This window comes from Microplitis demolitor, chromosome 10 (genome assembly GCF_026212275.2).
Source record: "Microplitis demolitor isolate Queensland-Clemson2020A chromosome 10, iyMicDemo2.1a, whole genome shotgun sequence".
Classification (NCBI taxonomy): domain Eukaryota; kingdom Metazoa; phylum Arthropoda; class Insecta; order Hymenoptera; family Braconidae; genus Microplitis; species Microplitis demolitor.
Genome location: NC_068554.1, coordinates 5,889,184 through 5,909,781, shown reverse-complemented (window position 1 = coordinate 5,909,781; position 20,598 = coordinate 5,889,184). Strand labels below are relative to the sequence as shown.

General features: G+C 30.5%; 2 protein-coding genes across 2 annotated transcripts; both read left to right on the top strand.

The window, feature by feature from the left end:
• The first annotated feature begins 2,812 nt into the window (after positions 1-2,812).
• LOC128668778 (transcription elongation factor SPT6-like) lies at positions 2,813-7,868 on the top strand. The gene is made up of 3 exons (XM_053742463.1): positions 2,813-3,094; positions 3,313-3,672; positions 3,759-7,868. The coding sequence occupies exons 1-3, from the start codon at positions 3,086-3,088 to the stop codon at positions 7,866-7,868; spliced, it is 4,479 nt and encodes a 1,492-aa protein (XP_053598438.1). The 5' UTR covers positions 2,813-3,085.
• Positions 7,869-14,964: 7,096 nt separating this feature from the next.
• On the top strand, positions 14,965-20,020 carry LOC128668777 (transcription elongation factor SPT6-like). The gene is made up of 3 exons (XM_053742462.1): positions 14,965-15,246; positions 15,465-15,824; positions 15,911-20,020. Exons 1-3 carry the CDS (start codon positions 15,238-15,240, stop codon positions 20,018-20,020), a joined length of 4,479 nt encoding a protein of 1,492 aa, XP_053598437.1. The 5' UTR covers positions 14,965-15,237.
• Positions 20,021-20,598: the final 578 nt, after the last annotated feature.

Here is a 20,598-nt window from a genome sequence, read left to right as displayed (position 1 = left end):
TGGTATGAAATCAGGCACATTTTAGTACGTTATATTATGATTTATCCGGAAAAAATAACAAAATGTTATTTTTTTTAACTTTTCAACGTTGATATCTTTTGAACTAATCAATCGATTTTGATAGTTAACGTGGAAATCGGCGCGTTTTATTGAATTATAGAGCTGATTAAAATTTGAAGTCGATCGTATAAGTGGTTTTTGAGAAATTAATAAAAAACTAAAAAAAAAATTTTTTTTTTTTTCGTAATTCGCAAATATTTTCGAGTCTATTAGATCAAATAATCTGAAATTTTCAGAAAAGTTGACGGCCAACAAGCTCTTTTGATTGCCACCTCAACCATCCAAATCGATTCATTAGTTCAAAAGTTACAAAGAGTTTACATACACACACACACACACACACTCGGACATCATTCTGAAAATAGTCAGAATATGTTCCTAGGACCTCAAAACGTCGACATCTGATGAAAACTCGATTTTCGAAAATCGGGGTGAAAACAATAACTTCCCGAAATTTTTGAAAATCGTCGATTTTCTTAGCGGGAAGTTAAAAAAATTAAAGTTTCAATTTAATATTTTGCTTAAAATCAATAATAAGCCTGATGAACGATTGAATTTTTTCTACCGTATTAATAATTTTCATTGATTTTATATCCATTAAAAAAACTTATGTGTCAAATCTTCGGAAAATACTCAGCAATTATATCTATTAATTCAAGTAAAAATGTTATTATAACAATTGTTATACACTGGTCACAAAAATTAAGGGATATAAATAAAATTCCAAATTTTTTAGTGATTTTCAACATGCTGTAACTCAGTGAAAAATGGTCGTAATGTAAAAATAAAAAAAAAAAAAAAAAAACAAACTATAGTCACAAGTTTTGAGTTTTGAGATTTGGACTTTATATATTGTTATTATGCACGGTTCCGGGGCATTCCTGAGAAAACATATGAAAAAAAATTTTCAAAATTTTTGCTCGTCTTCAAGAAAGTCTCCCGTATGAAAAAACAATATATGGTTAAAATATATAAAATCATATATGTTTGCAATAAAAAAATATATGATATAGTATTATGTATATTATAAAAAATCATATAGCGATTTTGGCCGATTTATTATAAAATTATATACAGTAGTAAATATATGTATTCCATATATCTAACTTATATGTTTCTTATATGAAGCTATATATACATTTACATTTACCTTATAATATGTTGTATTGATATATTTCCTTTCATATTCAAAAAGTATAAAATTTTTATATAAAATGAAATATATGATAGCATACAATTTATATTATATATGGCACCATATGTTTTCTTTGTTATATTTTAGCATAATCTTATTATTATATATCTATTATTATTATTATAACATATCTTATTCGGTGTAATATGCATATGTATATGGGTATATTATATATTCGTATCAAATTAACTAATTTTGAAAATTTTATCTGCAATTTAAAGAGTATATTTAAATTTAGATCTAATTGAATTGGAGTTGGTCATACGAATAAGAAATTTTTTTTTTCCATACACAATATATAAATATATATGTTTTTATATATGATCGAAGTATATTTTTTTGTATGAAAAAATACAGTTTTCGTATATGACAGGAATATATATTTGCATATACACTAACGCAAAAAATTAAAGGAACAGAAAAATTTTATAAATTTTTTAGTGATTTTTGGAAGGCTGTAAGTTTGTGAAAAATAATCGTATCGAGATTTTAAAAAAAAGCATTTTATAGCTTAAAATCTCTAGTTTCAGTGCATTTTTATGAAATTTTGTTGAGCTCTAATTATTGCGCAAACATGAGAACATGACATTTTTTGAAAATTTTTAATTTTTTTTTCTCTTTCCCTCAAATTTATTTAGTAACCAACGCAAAAATAAAAAAAAAAAAGTGAAAAAAATAATGATTTCATATATTAAATAACATTAAAAATTTTAAATATTTATTTGTTTTAATGAATAATATTAATTCTGCTATTAATTTAAAACTTAAGTAACGGCAGGATGGGTTATGCTAAAGTCTAATAAAAATAATTAACTTAAAATTGATTGTACATATTATATTTTTAGAACATAATTACGTCAATTCCTGAAAAATAAACTTTTTTATACGGTACTAACGCCAGGAGCCATAAAGGCGTAGAAAAAAAATTTGATTTTTTGAAAAAATTTTTTCGTCTCTATTATACTTATAGAATATAATTACGTCAATTTCTGAAAAAAAAATTTTCATACGCTCTTACTGTTTCTCGGGTACCATAAGGGCGTATAATTTTTTATACGCCCTTATGGCATCTGCAATGCAATATACAATATTATTTTACGGTGAATAATTATTCTTGTTTCTTTGAAAATGTTGACATATTAAGAAAAATCGAAAATTAAATAACACTAATATTTCGTAATTTATTTATTTTAAATACTCGTATAATACCGATAATATCTTCTGCTCCAAAAAAATTTCCATTCGTCTTGTTTGAGAGATAAATTAGTGATTTATGTCCATTTCACACCTGAGGGACAAAATATTCAAGTATCTAGATAATAAAACCCGATGGTTATTTAATAAAAGGTAGACAAATCTCTTAGTAATTATAGGATTAAAAACACTTAAGATAAATAAGTGAGGGTCCATTTAATACGTCAGACAGTACAAGGCGTCATAGGTTTATTACTTGGGTAATTACTTTTTCTACCGAAATGTTTGTCCTTTGTAATATATACAGTCTTCTTTGAGTTATCATTTACATTCTAAAGTAACCAATAACACCCCCATCAGTTTTGTAAAATTCTTCTGACCAATGAACTTGCAATATGTCCCTCCTTCCTTAATTTTTATCTTAAACGAAAAGGACGATGGATATTTTTAAAGTAAAACCGGCACCTTGATGCAGTTCAGTTGTCCTGTAGCTCTTGAGGATCACGATCACACTTCATCTTATTGTTGAAAATTATTACAGAAGTTACTATTCTAATATCTAAGTTTATAGTAATTACAGAAGTTACTTGTTTTATTTTTTGAAAATATCTACTTAAAAAAATTATTGCCGCAAAAATGAATTTCGTAAGTATTTTTATTTATTTATTTTCTTTTAAATAATTTAAGTCGAATTTTAAATTTAATGTGGATCAAATAATTATTTTGAATTAAATATTTTAGTCAAATAAATTTTAAATTTAACTAAATAGATTAATTTTTTTTGCGTGACTTTGTGAAATGTGATTTTTTATTTAAATTGAAAACAATTACTTATTAATAAATATTATTTTATTAATTTATAGTTAAAAAACGCTGAGGAGTATGAAGAAGTTGAAAACAGAAGAATTAAGAATAACGTGATAGAAAGCGACGACGATGAAAGCAGTAGCAGCGAAAGTGAGGAAAGTGCCGGAGCCGACGATGAAAAAGTCAACGGGAGTAAAAGAAAAATAATTAATGACGACGACGATGACTTTGATGATCGTTTGGAGGACGATGATTATGATTTGATTGAAGAAAATTTGGGCATTACTGTTGACCGTCGACGATTTAAACGTTTGAAGCAGATGCCAGCCGACGGATCTGACGACGAAGATGAAGATAATGGAAAGACTGAGAAAGACTCTATTGCTAATGAATTATTTGAAAATAGCATTGATGATGTAAGTATCTTAATCTGTATAATAATTATTTTAATTTACTTTATTTAATTATTTTATGGATTCAAATTTATAATTAAAAATTTTAGGATACTCAAAAACGAAGTCCCAGTGGTGAATCGGAGCATCAGGGATCCAATCTTGACGACGATGATCAAAGTGTTGCATCAGAAGATGATTTTATTGTTGACAATGATGACAAGCCCATACCCAAGAAGGCATATGTTTCTGCAAGCGATCCAGCTCTGGACGAGGCCAGGGAAATATTTGGTGTCGACTTTGATTATAATACTGTACGACACCAGTACGACGATGAAATGTTTCCAGAAGACGAAAATAAGGAAAATAAAGATGAGAAGAAAAAAACAAGAAAACCTACAGCCCAAAATATTTTCCAAATATACGAGCCCAGTGATTTAAAACGATCATTCTATACGGACTTAGATCATGAGATCCGTTGCAAGGACATTCCTGAGAGAATGCAGTTGCGCTCAACGCCGATTACTCCTGTACCTAAAGATTCCAGCGAGCTTGATGAAGAGGCCAAGTGGATTTATAAGCATGCATTCATACAACGAAAAATTTTACAACAAGTTACGGATAATTTTGGATTTAAAGGACCAAAAACGGTGGAGAAAATAAAGAATGCGTTGAATTTGATGCGTAATCAAAACTTCGAAGTTCCTTTTATAGCTTTTTACCGCAAGGAACTAGTGGCACCAGAATTGAACATCGATGATTTGTGGAAAGTGTACAAGTTTGATGCTAAATGGTGTCAACTGCACCAGAGCAAACAAAAATTGCTGAGTTTGTTTGAGAATATGAGAGATTTTCAATTGGACGAATTAATGAAGAATCCTGATACGTCACTTCCAAATGAAATTCGGGTTATCAAAGACAAAGATATCGAGCGATTGAAGAACGTCCAAACAAACGAAGAGAGAAATGACGTTTATAATCATTTCATGCTCTACTACAGTCGCGACATTCCGCGAATGAAGGAAATCTTAAGACAGAAGGAGATGGAAGCTCAACAGGAAAAAAATAGGAAACGTCAACAACATCTTTTGGAGGCTGAAAAAAATAGTGAAGATCCATCGCTTGGGGATGAAGATGCTGAAAAGACTGAAAAAAATAACTGTACTCTTAAGCAGGCCGTCAGAAGTGGACCTTACGCACTTTATGTCCGCGCCGGGCTCAGCAGTTTTGCTAAAAAATTTGGTCTCACTCCTGAACACTTTGCTGAAAATTTACAAGACAATTATCAGCGTCATGAAGTCAGTCAAGTTCCAGTTCATCCTGATGTAGTGGCGCAAAGCTATCTTGGGAAAAGTTTCCAGTCCACAGAAGAAGTTTTGAAAGCTGTTCAGCACATGGTGGCCATCCAACTGGCACGTGAACCAATTGTACGAAAATGTGCTCGTAAAATTTACATGGATCGTGCTAAGCTGTCAGTACGCCCGACTAAAAAAGGAATCAGAGAAATAGATGAAAGTCATCCGATCTATACCATGAAGTACTTGAAAAACAAACCAGTTCGTGAACTTGTCGATCATATGTGGCTCAAGTTATCGACTGCCGAGGCTGACGGTTTGATAACAATCACATTCAGCGAAACTGTTGAAGGTATTGTCGGCTCAGACTTTATCAGTGAATTCAAGCAGCTATACATCAAAGATGAATTCAGCAGAAATGTCCAAGACTGGAATAATTTACGTACTGGTAGTGTAGAATTGGCTTTTAAAAAATATATTATACCAGACTTGAAGAATGAATTAAGAGCTAATATCACCGCTGAAGCAAAGGAATCCATCACGTACTTGTGCTGTCGCAAGTTATTCAACTGGATAAAGTTTGCTCCCTACACATGCAGATTTCATGGCCTAGATGATGAGGTTTGGAACACTGGAAAAGGCATCAGGTCGATGGGAATCGCTTATGTTCCAGATGTCAATCAAGCTGCGTTTGCTTCAATCGTCACTCCGGATGGTGAGTGTGTTGACTTTTTAAAATTGCCTCATTTGTTAAAACGCAAGAATAGTTTCAACCAAAACGAAAGACGTCTCAAAGAAGCTGATTTACTTTCTCTGAGAAATTTTATCAGAAAAAATAAGCCTCATATTGTAGTAATTGGTGGTGAATCCAGAGATGCTCAAACAATTTCCAATGACATCAGAAAATGCTTGAAAACGCTTGCTGATAAAGAACATTATCCTGCTATACAAGTTGAAATATGTGACTCTAATGTAGCGAAGATATTTTCTACCAGCAATAGAGGAGTAGCAGAATTTCGTGACTTCCCTCCACTACTGAGAGAATCGATTTCACTTGCGCGACGTCTACAAAATCCTCTCGGGGAATTTTCGCAGCTTTGTAATCCAGATGAAGACTTGCTCTGCTTGAAATTCCATCCCCTTCAAGATTTACTTTCAAAAGAAGAGCTTTTGGTGGATTTGTATGCCGAATTTATCAACAGAGTCAACGAAATTGGTGTCGACTTGAGCAGCAATAATATCTACAATAAAAATTTATTACAATTCGTATGTGGATTAGGCCCCAGAAAAAGTCAGGGTCTATTGAAAATACTGAAAAGCAAAAAAAATAAATTGGAAAATCGTACTCAATTGGTTACCATGTGCCATATGGGACCAACAGTTTTTATAAATTGCGCTGGATTTATAAAAATAGACACGGATACTCTCGACGACAACTCAGATGTCTACATTGAGGTGTTGGACAGCACGAGAATTCATCCAGAAACGTACGAGTGGGCGCGTAAAATGGCTGTCGATGTTCTAGAATACGAGAATGCAAATTTAGATCCAGGTACAGCTATCGAAGAGATAATAAAAACTCCCGACAAGCTTCATGACTTAGATCTCGATGACTTTGCCGTCGAATTAGAGAGACAAGGCTTTGGAAATAAAATTATTACTCTTTATGACGTCCAAACTGAATTAACTGATCGTTACAAAGATCTACGAGTACCCTATGAATCTCCATCTCCCGAAGAAATGTTTACTTTAGTAACCAAAGAAACTCGAGAGACTTTTTACGTTGGTAAACTAGTCCAGGCAACAGTTATTGGGTTCCAATTCAAAAAACCCGCACGTAAACAACTGGACCAAGCACACCCCGTTAAAAATTATGATACTGGACTCTGGCAGTGTCCATTCTGTTCCAAGGATGACTTTTTTGAACTCTTTGAAGTATGGAATCATTTTGACACGGGAGCTTGTCCAGGAAAAGTTACCGGCGTTAGACTCCGCCTGGACAATGGACTGTCTGGATACATTCATTCTACAAATATATCTGATAATTATGTCGCAAATCCTCAAGACCGAGTACATATCCAACAAGTGATAGCTTGCCGTGTTACCAAAGTTGATGTAAACCAATTCAGCAGCGAATGTTCCAGCAAAAGCAGCGATCTTGCTGACGTAAATAATACCTGGCGACCTGCTAAGGACTTATTCTACGACACAGAGGCTGAAGAAGAAGATAAAAGAGCAGAAAAAGAAAGCAGGAAAAGTAAACAGCCGGTTTATACAAAACGTCTTATTGTTCATCCGTCATTTCACAACATAAGTTTCGTTGAAGCTGAGAAAATGATGAAGACTATGGATCAAGGGGAAACTATTATCAGACCCAGCAGCAAAGGAATCGATCATTTAACAGTCACTTGGAAAGTAACTGATGACATTTATCAGTACATTGATGTAATTGAAACAGATAAATCAAATTCTTTTTCATTGGGACGAAGTTTGTGGATCGGCACTGAAAAATTTGAAGACCTGGATGAAATACTTGCGAGATATATCAACGTAATGGCTAGTAATGTCGTAGAAATACTTAAATTTAAGTACTATCACCCTGAGGTTCTTGGATTCAAAGAAAAGGCTGAGCAAATATTAAAGGAACAGAAGAGAAAAAATCCTGCTAGTATTCCATACATTTTTTCGGCTTCGAAAAATTATCCTGGTAAATTTTTATTATCGTATGTGCCTCAATTTAAATGTTACCATGAGTATGTTACTGTTGTCCCACAGGGATTCAAATATCGCAACAAAGTGTTCAATAATCTTGATACGTTAATATGTTGGTTCAAAAAACATTTCAATGACCCAATTGTTGTACCCCCTGGGTTGTCTGAAACGACATCTCATAATACTTCAGAGATCAAATGTTTAGCTGCTTAATTATTATTTTTATTTATTTATTTTATAAATTTGTATATATTCATTTTCAAGGCTTTTATCACTTTTGAATAAATTAAATTATTTTTATATTTTTTAATAAAGAACAATCATACGAATACCAATTTTTTCTTTTTTTTTAATATTCCCATTAATAAATAATTAATACTTTAATTAAATAAATAAATAATTAAGACTTTAGTTCATAAGAAATTAGTTTTATACTTAGAACTTAAGCTGCTGTCCAATACGTTGCGGAAATAAAAAATTTAGTCTAAGGTAAGTTCATTTTTAGTTAAAATTTATAGTTTTTAAAAAATTTCTGTCAAAAGGAACTCTTAAAGACTTAATTTTACTGCCGTGAATAAATTAAAAATAAATATTTCTATACAATTGGTTTAAATATATATCAATATGTATATTATTACAGCATATTAGAAACGATACATAATTTTACAATAAGGCAAAACATAAATCTTTTTATAACAATGTTAATACATTAATCGTATTAGAAAAAATAATAAGTAAAAATGAGGAATTTTTTTATTTATATATTTATTATATTAGTTTCATTTTTTAAATAATTAATATAAAAGAATTATAAATGTCTTTTAAATATTTTTTCTTAATTAATTAACGATTACGAGGCATCACCTCAGACTTTATTTGTTTCATTTACTTTTTTTTATTTTGTCGCACTTAATTTATTATGTTCTTCGCAGTTTTTTAAAAACTTACAAAATATCTAATTAAAAAAAAAATTAAATAAACAAAAAATATCATTTTACATTTGTACTTTGATTTTTTTTCATTTTCCTACACTTCCGCTAGAATAATAAAATATTTAACCCCTATTTTTCCATACAATTTATTTTATAAATATATAGCCCCTAATTTGAAAAACAGCTCTTGGGTTATACGAGTCGAAGTCCATTCGTCCTGTAACTGTAAGAATCGATATTTGATCCCCCTACACGAAGAGAAAATTATGGTAACAGTTACAATATATTATGGGAATGGTTCCCATACTGCATGGTAACCGGTTTTTTTCAAATGTTGATTATAGAAACGGCACCCATATATATTATGGTAATCATTCCTATAATTATGGGTATAATTCCCATATGGTATCGGAATAGTTCCTATGGAATCATGGTAATCGTTACCATAATATTATGGTAATTGTTTTTTTTTTTTTTTTTGTAATAAGCGTTTTTTTTTTGTATACTTAAAATTTTGTAATATACAAAAAAACACGCTTCTTACAAAAAAAAAAAAAAATTATTATAAATTCTAAATATTATGGGAATTATTACCATGATATTATGGTAACGATTCCCATACTATTATGGTAACTATTCCCATAATATTATGGTAACGGTTACCATAATATGATGGTTATGTTTACAATATTACATGATTTTGCACACCTCATATCAAGTGCGGAAGCGCTGAGGGTGTTCTACTGTCGCTCGATTCTTTTCGGCTACCGCGCTCACTTTTAACCACCTCTACGCTTTTTTTTTAAATCTTGTATATATAAGACTTGCAATTCAAAAGTTTGTACGAGTGTCTGCAGCAAGATCTAACCATAACACTCAGCATGAATGTTTTGAATAATATTTCTTTGATATTGGCAAGATAATATAATTTATTTAGATAAACTTTTGATATTAATAAGGTGACTTTCTGAAATTCATGTCGAGCGGGATAGTTATATGACGTAGACATCTAGTGTACTAGTGACCAGGCTTGAGTAAGATTGCTATAAGATTGTATTGTCACAAAAATGTCTTTTAAAGGAACAAGACAAATTTTTTTTTGTCTCGATACCAAGTTTTTTTTTTTTTTTTTTTTTTTTTTTTTTTTCTAATATAAATAAGACATACGGGTGTCGGTGTTAGAAGTCCTAGAAAATTTGACTTGTTTTTTTCGTCTTAAAAAAGTTATTTCAATTAAAAAATTGTTTATATATCTATAGATGACTTATTTTAGCTATATTTGTAATTTCTTTTTTGTCGTCACTCGTGTCGTCTTTTAAGCAGATATTTTCTCAGTGACATAAATTTCTGATCGCTTTGTCAACATTTTGGTGCTTTATCAACATGTCAAAAAACAGCTCCACCCTGATTAAAAAATTGAATTTAAAATTTTAATTCTGTTATATTCTATCGAATTTTTCAAAACAGAATTCAACTTAATTGAAAATTTGAATTTGAATTAAACAGAATAAAACCAATTTAGAAATTTCAAATTCGTTTTAATTCAGTTTAATTCGGATTCAGAACCAGAAATTGTAGAATTATTTTCGTATTAATCAGAATTAAACGGAATAGAATTATTTAAATTCGTTTTAATTGGGACAATCTCTGATTTTTCTGCCGAATTAGACAGAATTCATTTTTAAGTTAGGTACCGAATTAAATAGAAGTCACTAAAAATTAAAATTCTAAATTAAATGGATAAAATGTTACTAACAAGTAACACTTAGTGCTGAATTGTGGTAAAGCTAGGTACCGGAACTCAGTATTGTATACTTTAAAAATAAATTTTTTTTTTATTATAAAGTAATTGAATTATAATGTAGTTCTTTTAATATATATTATATAAATATTGGAATGATTGAAAAATTTTGAACAAATTTCTGAATCAAACAAATTAGATAAATTTAGTTAACTAATTAATAATAACGAGCAACCTGCAGTCACTACGGAGCTGCCCAAATATCACTACTAAATTTATACAATGGGCAAAAAAAAGTATTTCTTGCCACCAAAAATTTTAACTTGCACTATGAAGTTTTATGGATTATCAATTGAATGTAAAAATTGTCTTGGGGAGAGAAAATATTACAATTACAATTATGAATCTTTTGACAATAGATCCCAAATTTTGAATTTTTATGATAATAAATTAACTTATATATTTAAAGATGCATAGAATTTATAATAATTATTAAATTTTGAGTTTTGAATAATTGTGGCATTTGATTTACACTTACTAAACATGAGCAAGAAATTTTCAATCTGTTAGCTAGCTGCCGACAAACAAATTTTAGACTGTAATTTTTATCAATTATCTGACTTTTCAAGAAATTTCGTTTATTCGGATGATGAATTGGTAATTTATTAATTTTGAATTCTTGTTTAATACAACAAAGTAATAATATTTAGTAGCGGTTTCAACTCAAACGTTTGCTTTGATATAAATTTTACTCTGATGTATCGACTTGGTACGAAAACATCCGCTAGATGGCTAAAAAGTATATAAATATCTCAAGCACGCTGTGCTTATATCACCGTCACAGTACAATAAAACTTCCGTATTGTTCTAAATTTTATATATTATTCTACTGTGCAATTTTATTTTCAAAAATAATCGAGATAATTTGTTGGTGTATGGGAATCATCATAGCTATTATTTACGCCGTTTTGACGGTGTTAGCTATCTATACTTACATAGTATATGGTGGAAATCCCGATTGGTTCAGATTATCCGACTAACGCTTTAATTAAACTGAATAATTATAGTTATGACTGTAGTTGTGGCCAGTAATATTATTAACAACGGAAATTATTTTGAAGTTCAAAAAATAATTAATAATTTACATTTTCTAACAAAATAAATTCAGATTCAATAATTTTTACTAATAATAGTTGCCAAAAAAAAAAAAAAAAAAAATATGAGTAATTTAAGAATATTAGCTACATTTGAGCAATTCATTAATAAATATTCAACGATTTATATTATAATATTTTTCATCATTAATTTCAAGTCAGTAATATTCTTTACGATTATTTGAATCACTAACACGATAATAAAAAATCTGGACGTCGGTTGACGCTGCGAGCCAGCCCCAAAACTTCTCGCTGTTTTCGACCTCAAAGAGCTCGAAAACATTAGTGTAGATATATTTTCGAGCTCTTCGAGCTCGAAAATGCTATCACATGCAATTGTTTTTTTACGATCTTTTCAAGCTCTAACAAGTTACCTGTAATGCTGAAGTTTGAAAATTTAAGAATCGAAAATCATCAATGAAGCGGTTTTTAAAATTTAATTCCTGATTATGTTCAGTAAAATAAGTGTATTGAGGCAGGAATCAATGTCAGGGATCAAAATCAAGATTTAAATAAGTTTTGACTCATGTAAGAAACAATAAAATATGAAATATCCGATAAAAATATTAAAAACTACGTTTTATCGATTTTTTTGTTGATAATATGATTTAAACTAAAAACCAAGTTCGATGACATTATATGATCAAAAGAAACCATAAAAAAGATGAGTTGGTATGAAATCAGGCACATTTTAGTACGTTATATTATGATTTATCCGGAAAAAATAACAAAATGTTATTTTTTTTAACTTTTCAACGTTGATATCTTTTGAACTAATCAATCGATTTTGATAGTTAACGTGGAAATCGGCGCGTTTTATTGAATTATAGAGCTGATTAAAATTTGAAGTCGATCGTATAAGTGGTTTTTGAGAAATTAATAAAAAACTAAAAAAAAAATTTTTTTTTTTTTCGTAATTCGCAAATATTTTCGAGTCTATTAGATCAAATAATCTGAAATTTTCAGAAAAGTTGACGGCCAACAAGCTCTTTTGATTGCCACCTCAACCATCCAAATCGATTCATTAGTTCAAAAGTTACAAAGAGTTTACATACACACACACACACACACACTCGGACATCATTCTGAAAATAGTCAGAATATGTTCCTAGGACCTCAAAACGTCGACATCTGATGAAAACTCGATTTTCGAAAATCGGGGTGAAAACAATAACTTCCCGAAATTTTTGAAAATCGTCGATTTTCTTAGCGGGAAGTTAAAAAAATTAAAGTTTCAATTTAATATTTTGCTTAAAATCAATAATAAGCCTGATGAACGATTGAATTTTTTCTACCGTATTAATAATTTTCATTGATTTTATATCCATTAAAAAAACTTATGTGTCAAATCTTCGGAAAATACTCAGCAATTATATCTATTAATTCAAGTAAAAATGTTATTATAACAATTGTTATACACTGGTCACAAAAATTAAGGGATATAAATAAAATTCCAAATTTTTTAGTGATTTTCAACATGCTGTAACTCAGTGAAAAATGGTCGTAATGTAAAAATAAAAAAAAAAAAAAAAAAACAAACTATAGTCACAAGTTTTGAGTTTTGAGATTTGGACTTTATATATTGTTATTATGCACGGTTCCGGGGCATTCCTGAGAAAACATATGAAAAAAAATTTTCAAAATTTTTGCTCGTCTTCAAGAAAGTCTCCCGTATGAAAAAACAATATATGGTTAAAATATATAAAATCATATATGTTTGCAATAAAAAAATATATGATATAGTATTATGTATATTATAAAAAATCATATAGCGATTTTGGCCGATTTATTATAAAATTATATACAGTAGTAAATATATGTATTCCATATATCTAACTTATATGTTTCTTATATGAAGCTATATATACATTTACATTTACCTTATAATATGTTGTATTGATATATTTCCTTTCATATTCAAAAAGTATAAAATTTTTATATAAAATGAAATATATGATAGCATACAATTTATATTATATATGGCACCATATGTTTTCTTTGTTATATTTTAGCATAATCTTATTATTATATATCTATTATTATTATTATAACATATCTTATTCGGTGTAATATGCATATGTATATGGGTATATTATATATTCGTATCAAATTAACTAATTTTGAAAATTTTATCTGCAATTTAAAGAGTATATTTAAATTTAGATCTAATTGAATTGGAGTTGGTCATACGAATAAGAAATTTTTTTTTTCCATACACAATATATAAATATATATGTTTTTATATATGATCGAAGTATATTTTTTTGTATGAAAAAATACAGTTTTCGTATATGACAGGAATATATATTTGCATATACACTAACGCAAAAAATTAAAGGAACAGAAAAATTTTATAAATTTTTTAGTGATTTTTGGAAGGCTGTAAGTTTGTGAAAAATAATCGTATCGAGATTTTAAAAAAAAGCATTTTATAGCTTAAAATCTCTAGTTTCAGTGCATTTTTATGAAATTTTGTTGAGCTCTAATTATTGCGCAAACATGAGAACATGACATTTTTTGAAAATTTTTAATTTTTTTTTCTCTTTCCCTCAAATTTATTTAGTAACCAACGCAAAAATAAAAAAAAAAAAGTGAAAAAAATAATGATTTCATATATTAAATAACATTAAAAATTTTAAATATTTATTTGTTTTAATGAATAATATTAATTCTGCTATTAATTTAAAACTTAAGTAACGGCAGGATGGGTTATGCTAAAGTCTAATAAAAATAATTAACTTAAAATTGATTGTACATATTATATTTTTAGAACATAATTACGTCAATTCCTGAAAAATAAACTTTTTTATACGGTACTAACGCCAGGAGCCATAAAGGCGTAGAAAAAAAATTTGATTTTTTGAAAAAATTTTTTCGTCTCTATTATACTTATAGAATATAATTACGTCAATTTCTGAAAAAAAAATTTTCATACGCTCTTACTGTTTCTCGGGTACCATAAGGGCGTATAATTTTTTATACGCCCTTATGGCATCTGCAATGCAATATACAATATTATTTTACGGTGAATAATTATTCTTGTTTCTTTGAAAATGTTGACATATTAAGAAAAATCGAAAATTAAATAACACTAATATTTCGTAATTTATTTATTTTAAATACTCGTATAATACCGATAATATCTTCTGCTCCAAAAAAATTTCCATTCGTCTTGTTTGAGAGATAAATTAGTGATTTATGTCCATTTCACACCTGAGGGACAAAATATTCAAGTATCTAGATAATAAAACCCGATGGTTATTTAATAAAAGGTAGACAAATCTCTTAGTAATTATAGGATTAAAAACACTTAAGATAAATAAGTGAGGGTCCATTTAATACGTCAGACAGTACAAGGCGTCATAGGTTTATTACTTGGGTAATTACTTTTTCTACCGAAATGTTTGTCCTTTGTAATATATACAGTCTTCTTTGAGTTATCATTTACATTCTAAAGTAACCAATAACACCCCCATCAGTTTTGTAAAATTCTTCTGACCAATGAACTTGCAATATGTCCCTCCTTCCTTAATTTTTATCTTAAACGAAAAGGACGATGGATATTTTTAAAGTAAAACCGGCACCTTGATGCAGTTCAGTTGTCCTGTAGCTCTTGAGGATCACGATCACACTTCATCTTATTGTTGAAAATTATTACAGAAGTTACTATTCTAATATCTAAGTTTATAGTAATTACAGAAGTTACTTGTTTTATTTTTTGAAAATATCTACTTAAAAAAATTATTGCCGCAAAAATGAATTTCGTAAGTATTTTTATTTATTTATTTTCTTTTAAATAATTTAAGTCGAATTTTAAATTTAATGTGGATCAAATAATTATTTTGAATTAAATATTTTAGTCAAATAAATTTTAAATTTAACTAAATAGATTAATTTTTTTTGCGTGACTTTGTGAAATGTGATTTTTTATTTAAATTGAAAACAATTACTTATTAATAAATATTATTTTATTAATTTATAGTTAAAAAACGCTGAGGAGTATGAAGAAGTTGAAAACAGAAGAATTAAGAATAACGTGATAGAAAGCGACGACGATGAAAGCAGTAGCAGCGAAAGTGAGGAAAGTGCCGGAGCCGACGATGAAAAAGTCAACGGGAGTAAAAGAAAAATAATTAATGACGACGACGATGACTTTGATGATCGTTTGGAGGACGATGATTATGATTTGATTGAAGAAAATTTGGGCATTACTGTTGACCGTCGACGATTTAAACGTTTGAAGCAGATGCCAGCCGACGGATCTGACGACGAAGATGAAGATAATGGAAAGACTGAGAAAGACTCTATTGCTAATGAATTATTTGAAAATAGCATTGATGATGTAAGTATCTTAATCTGTATAATAATTATTTTAATTTACTTTATTTAATTATTTTATGGATTCAAATTTATAATTAAAAATTTTAGGATACTCAAAAACGAAGTCCCAGTGGTGAATCGGAGCATCAGGGATCCAATCTTGACGACGATGATCAAAGTGTTGCATCAGAAGATGATTTTATTGTTGACAATGATGACAAGCCCATACCCAAGAAGGCATATGTTTCTGCAAGCGATCCAGCTCTGGACGAGGCCAGGGAAATATTTGGTGTCGACTTTGATTATAATACTGTACGACACCAGTACGACGATGAAATGTTTCCAGAAGACGAAAATAAGGAAAATAAAGATGAGAAGAAAAAAACAAGAAAACCTACAGCCCAAAATATTTTCCAAATATACGAGCCCAGTGATTTAAAACGATCATTCTATACGGACTTAGATCATGAGATCCGTTGCAAGGACATTCCTGAGAGAATGCAGTTGCGCTCAACGCCGATTACTCCTGTACCTAAAGATTCCAGCGAGCTTGATGAAGAGGCCAAGTGGATTTATAAGCATGCATTCATACAACGAAAAATTTTACAACAAGTTACGGATAATTTTGGATTTAAAGGACCAAAAACGGTGGAGAAAATAAAGAATGCGTTGAATTTGATGCGTAATCAAAACTTCGAAGTTCCTTTTATAGCTTTTTACCGCAAGGAACTAGTGGCACCAGAATTGAACATCGATGATTTGTGGAAAGTGTACAAGTTTGATGCTAAATGGTGTCAACTGCACCAGAGCAAACAAAAATTGCTGAGTTTGTTTGAGAATATGAGAGATTTTCAATTGGACGAATTAATGAAGAATCCTGATACGTCACTTCCAAATGAAATTCGGGTTATCAAAGACAAAGATATCGAGCGATTGAAGAACGTCCAAACAAACGAAGAGAGAAATGACGTTTATAATCATTTCATGCTCTACTACAGTCGCGACATTCCGCGAATGAAGGAAATCTTAAGACAGAAGGAGATGGAAGCTCAACAGGAAAAAAATAGGAAACGTCAACAACATCTTTTGGAGGCTGAAAAAAATAGTGAAGATCCATCGCTTGGGGATGAAGATGCTGAAAAGACTGAAAAAAATAACTGTACTCTTAAGCAGGCCGTCAGAAGTGGACCTTACGCACTTTATGTCCGCGCCGGGCTCAGCAGTTTTGCTAAAAAATTTGGTCTCACTCCTGAACACTTTGCTGAAAATTTACAAGACAATTATCAGCGTCATGAAGTCAGTCAAGTTCCAGTTCATCCTGATGTAGTGGCGCAAAGCTATCTTGGGAAAAGTTTCCAGTCCACAGAAGAAGTTTTGAAAGCTGTTCAGCACATGGTGGCCATCCAACTGGCACGTGAACCAATTGTACGAAAATGTGCTCGTAAAATTTACATGGATCGTGCTAAGCTGTCAGTACGCCCGACTAAAAAAGGAATCAGAGAAATAGATGAAAGTCATCCGATCTATACCATGAAGTACTTGAAAAACAAACCAGTTCGTGAACTTGTCGATCATATGTGGCTCAAGTTATCGACTGCCGAGGCTGACGGTTTGATAACAATCACATTCAGCGAAACTGTTGAAGGTATTGTCGGCTCAGACTTTATCAGTGAATTCAAGCAGCTATACATCAAAGATGAATTCAGCAGAAATGTCCAAGACTGGAATAATTTACGTACTGGTAGTGTAGAATTGGCTTTTAAAAAATATATTATACCAGACTTGAAGAATGAATTAAGAGCTAATATCACCGCTGAAGCAAAGGAATCCATCACGTACTTGTGCTGTCGCAAGTTATTCAACTGGATAAAGTTTGCTCCCTACACATGCAGATTTCATGGCCTAGATGATGAGGTTTGGAACACTGGAAAAGGCATCAGGTCGATGGGAATCGCTTATGTTCCAGATGTCAATCAAGCTGCGTTTGCTTCAATCGTCACTCCGGATGGTGAGTGTGTTGACTTTTTAAAATTGCCTCATTTGTTAAAACGCAAGAATAGTTTCAACCAAAACGAAAGACGTCTCAAAGAAGCTGATTTACTTTCTCTGAGAAATTTTATCAGAAAAAATAAGCCTCATATTGTAGTAATTGGTGGTGAATCCAGAGATGCTCAAACAATTTCCAATGACATCAGAAAATGCTTGAAAACGCTTGCTGATAAAGAACATTATCCTGCTATACAAGTTGAAATATGTGACTCTAATGTAGCGAAGATATTTTCTACCAGCAATAGAGGAGTAGCAGAATTTCGTGACTTCCCTCCACTACTGAGAGAATCGATTTCACTTGCGCGACGTCTACAAAATCCTCTCGGGGAATTTTCGCAGCTTTGTAATCCAGATGAAGACTTGCTCTGCTTGAAATTCCATCCCCTTCAAGATTTACTTTCAAAAGAAGAGCTTTTGGTGGATTTGTATGCCGAATTTATCAACAGAGTCAACGAAATTGGTGTCGACTTGAGCAGCAATAATATCTACAATAAAAATTTATTACAATTCGTATGTGGATTAGGCCCCAGAAAAAGTCAGGGTCTATTGAAAATACTGAAAAGCAAAAAAAATAAATTGGAAAATCGTACTCAATTGGTTACCATGTGCCATATGGGACCAACAGTTTTTATAAATTGCGCTGGATTTATAAAAATAGACACGGATACTCTCGACGACAACTCAGATGTCTACATTGAGGTGTTGGACAGCACGAGAATTCATCCAGAAACGTACGAGTGGGCGCGTAAAATGGCTGTCGATGTTCTAGAATACGAGAATGCAAATTTAGATCCAGGTACAGCTATCGAAGAGATAATAAAAACTCCCGACAAGCTTCATGACTTAGATCTCGATGACTTTGCCGTCGAATTAGAGAGACAAGGCTTTGGAAATAAAATTATTACTCTTTATGACGTCCAAACTGAATTAACTGATCGTTACAAAGATCTACGAGTACCCTATGAATCTCCATCTCCCGAAGAAATGTTTACTTTAGTAACCAAAGAAACTCGAGAGACTTTTTACGTTGGTAAACTAGTCCAGGCAACAGTTATTGGGTTCCAATTCAAAAAACCCGCACGTAAACAACTGGACCAAGCACACCCCGTTAAAAATTATGATACTGGACTCTGGCAGTGTCCATTCTGTTCCAAGGATGACTTTTTTGAACTCTTTGAAGTATGGAATCATTTTGACACGGGAGCTTGTCCAGGAAAAGTTACCGGCGTTAGACTCCGCCTGGACAATGGACTGTCTGGATACATTCATTCTACAAATATATCTGATAATTATGTCGCAAATCCTCAAGACCGAGTACATATCCAACAAGTGATAGCTTGCCGTGTTACCAAAGTTGATGTAAACCAATTCAGCAGCGAATGTTCCAGCAAAAGCAGCGATCTTGCTGACGTAAATAATACCTGGCGACCTGCTAAGGACTTATTCTACGACACAGAGGCTGAAGAAGAAGATAAAAGAGCAGAAAAAGAAAGCAGGAAAAGTAAACAGCCGGTTTATACAAAACGTCTTATTGTTCATCCGTCATTTCACAACATAAGTTTCGTTGAAGCTGAGAAAATGATGAAGACTATGGATCAAGGGGAAACTATTATCAGACCCAGCAGCAAAGGAATCGATCATTTAACAGTCACTTGGAAAGTAACTGATGACATTTATCAGTACATTGATGTAATTGAAACAGATAAATCAAATTCTTTTTCATTGGGACGAAGTTTGTGGATCGGCACTGAAAAATTTGAAGACCTGGATGAAATACTTGCGAGATATATCAACGTAATGGCTAGTAATGTCGTAGAAATACTTAAATTTAAGTACTATCACCCTGAGGTTCTTGGATTCAAAGAAAAGGCTGAGCAAATATTAAAGGAACAGAAGAGAAAAAATCCTGCTAGTATTCCATACATTTTTTCGGCTTCGAAAAATTATCCTGGTAAATTTTTATTATCGTATGTGCCTCAATTTAAATGTTACCATGAGTATGTTACTGTTGTCCCACAGGGATTCAAATATCGCAACAAAGTGTTCAATAATCTTGATACGTTAATATGTTGGTTCAAAAAACATTTCAATGACCCAATTGTTGTACCCCCTGGGTTGTCTGAAACGACATCTCATAATACTTCAGAGATCAAATGTTTAGCTGCTTAATTATTATTTTTATTTATTTATTTTATAAATTTGTATATATTCATTTTCAAGGCTTTTATCACTTTTGAATAAATTAAATTATTTTTATATTTTTTAATAAAGAACAATCATACGAATACCAATTTTTTCTTTTTTTTTAATATTCCCATTAATAAATAATTAATACTTTAATTAAATAAATAAATAATTAAGACTTTAGTTCATAAGAAATTAGTTTTATACTTAGAACTTAAGCTGCTGTCCAATACGTTGCGGAAATAAAAAATTTAGTCTAAGGTAAGTTCATTTTTAGTTAAAATTTATAGTTTTTAAAAAATTTCTGTCAAAAGGAACTCTTAAAGACTTAATTTTACTGCCGTGAATAAATTAAAAATAAATATTTCTATACAATTGGTTTAAATATATATCAATATGTATATTATTACAGCATATTAGAAACGATACATAATTTTACAATAAGGCAAAACATAAATCTTTTTATAACAATGTTAATACATTAATCGTATTAGAAAAAATAATAAGTAAAAATGAGGAATTTTTTTATTTATATATTTATTATATTAGTTTCATTTTTTAAA

What these genes read in the sequence shown, in the direction of transcription:
- LOC128668778 (XM_053742463.1), top strand. An exon ending in TTGAAAATAGCATTGATGAT is followed by an intron (nt 3,673 to 3,758) that starts GTAAGTATCTTA and finishes TAAAAATTTTAG; the next exon opens with GATACTCAAAAACGAAGTCC.
- LOC128668777 (XM_053742462.1), top strand. An exon ending in TTGAAAATAGCATTGATGAT is followed by an intron (nt 15,825 to 15,910) that starts GTAAGTATCTTA and finishes TAAAAATTTTAG; the next exon opens with GATACTCAAAAACGAAGTCC.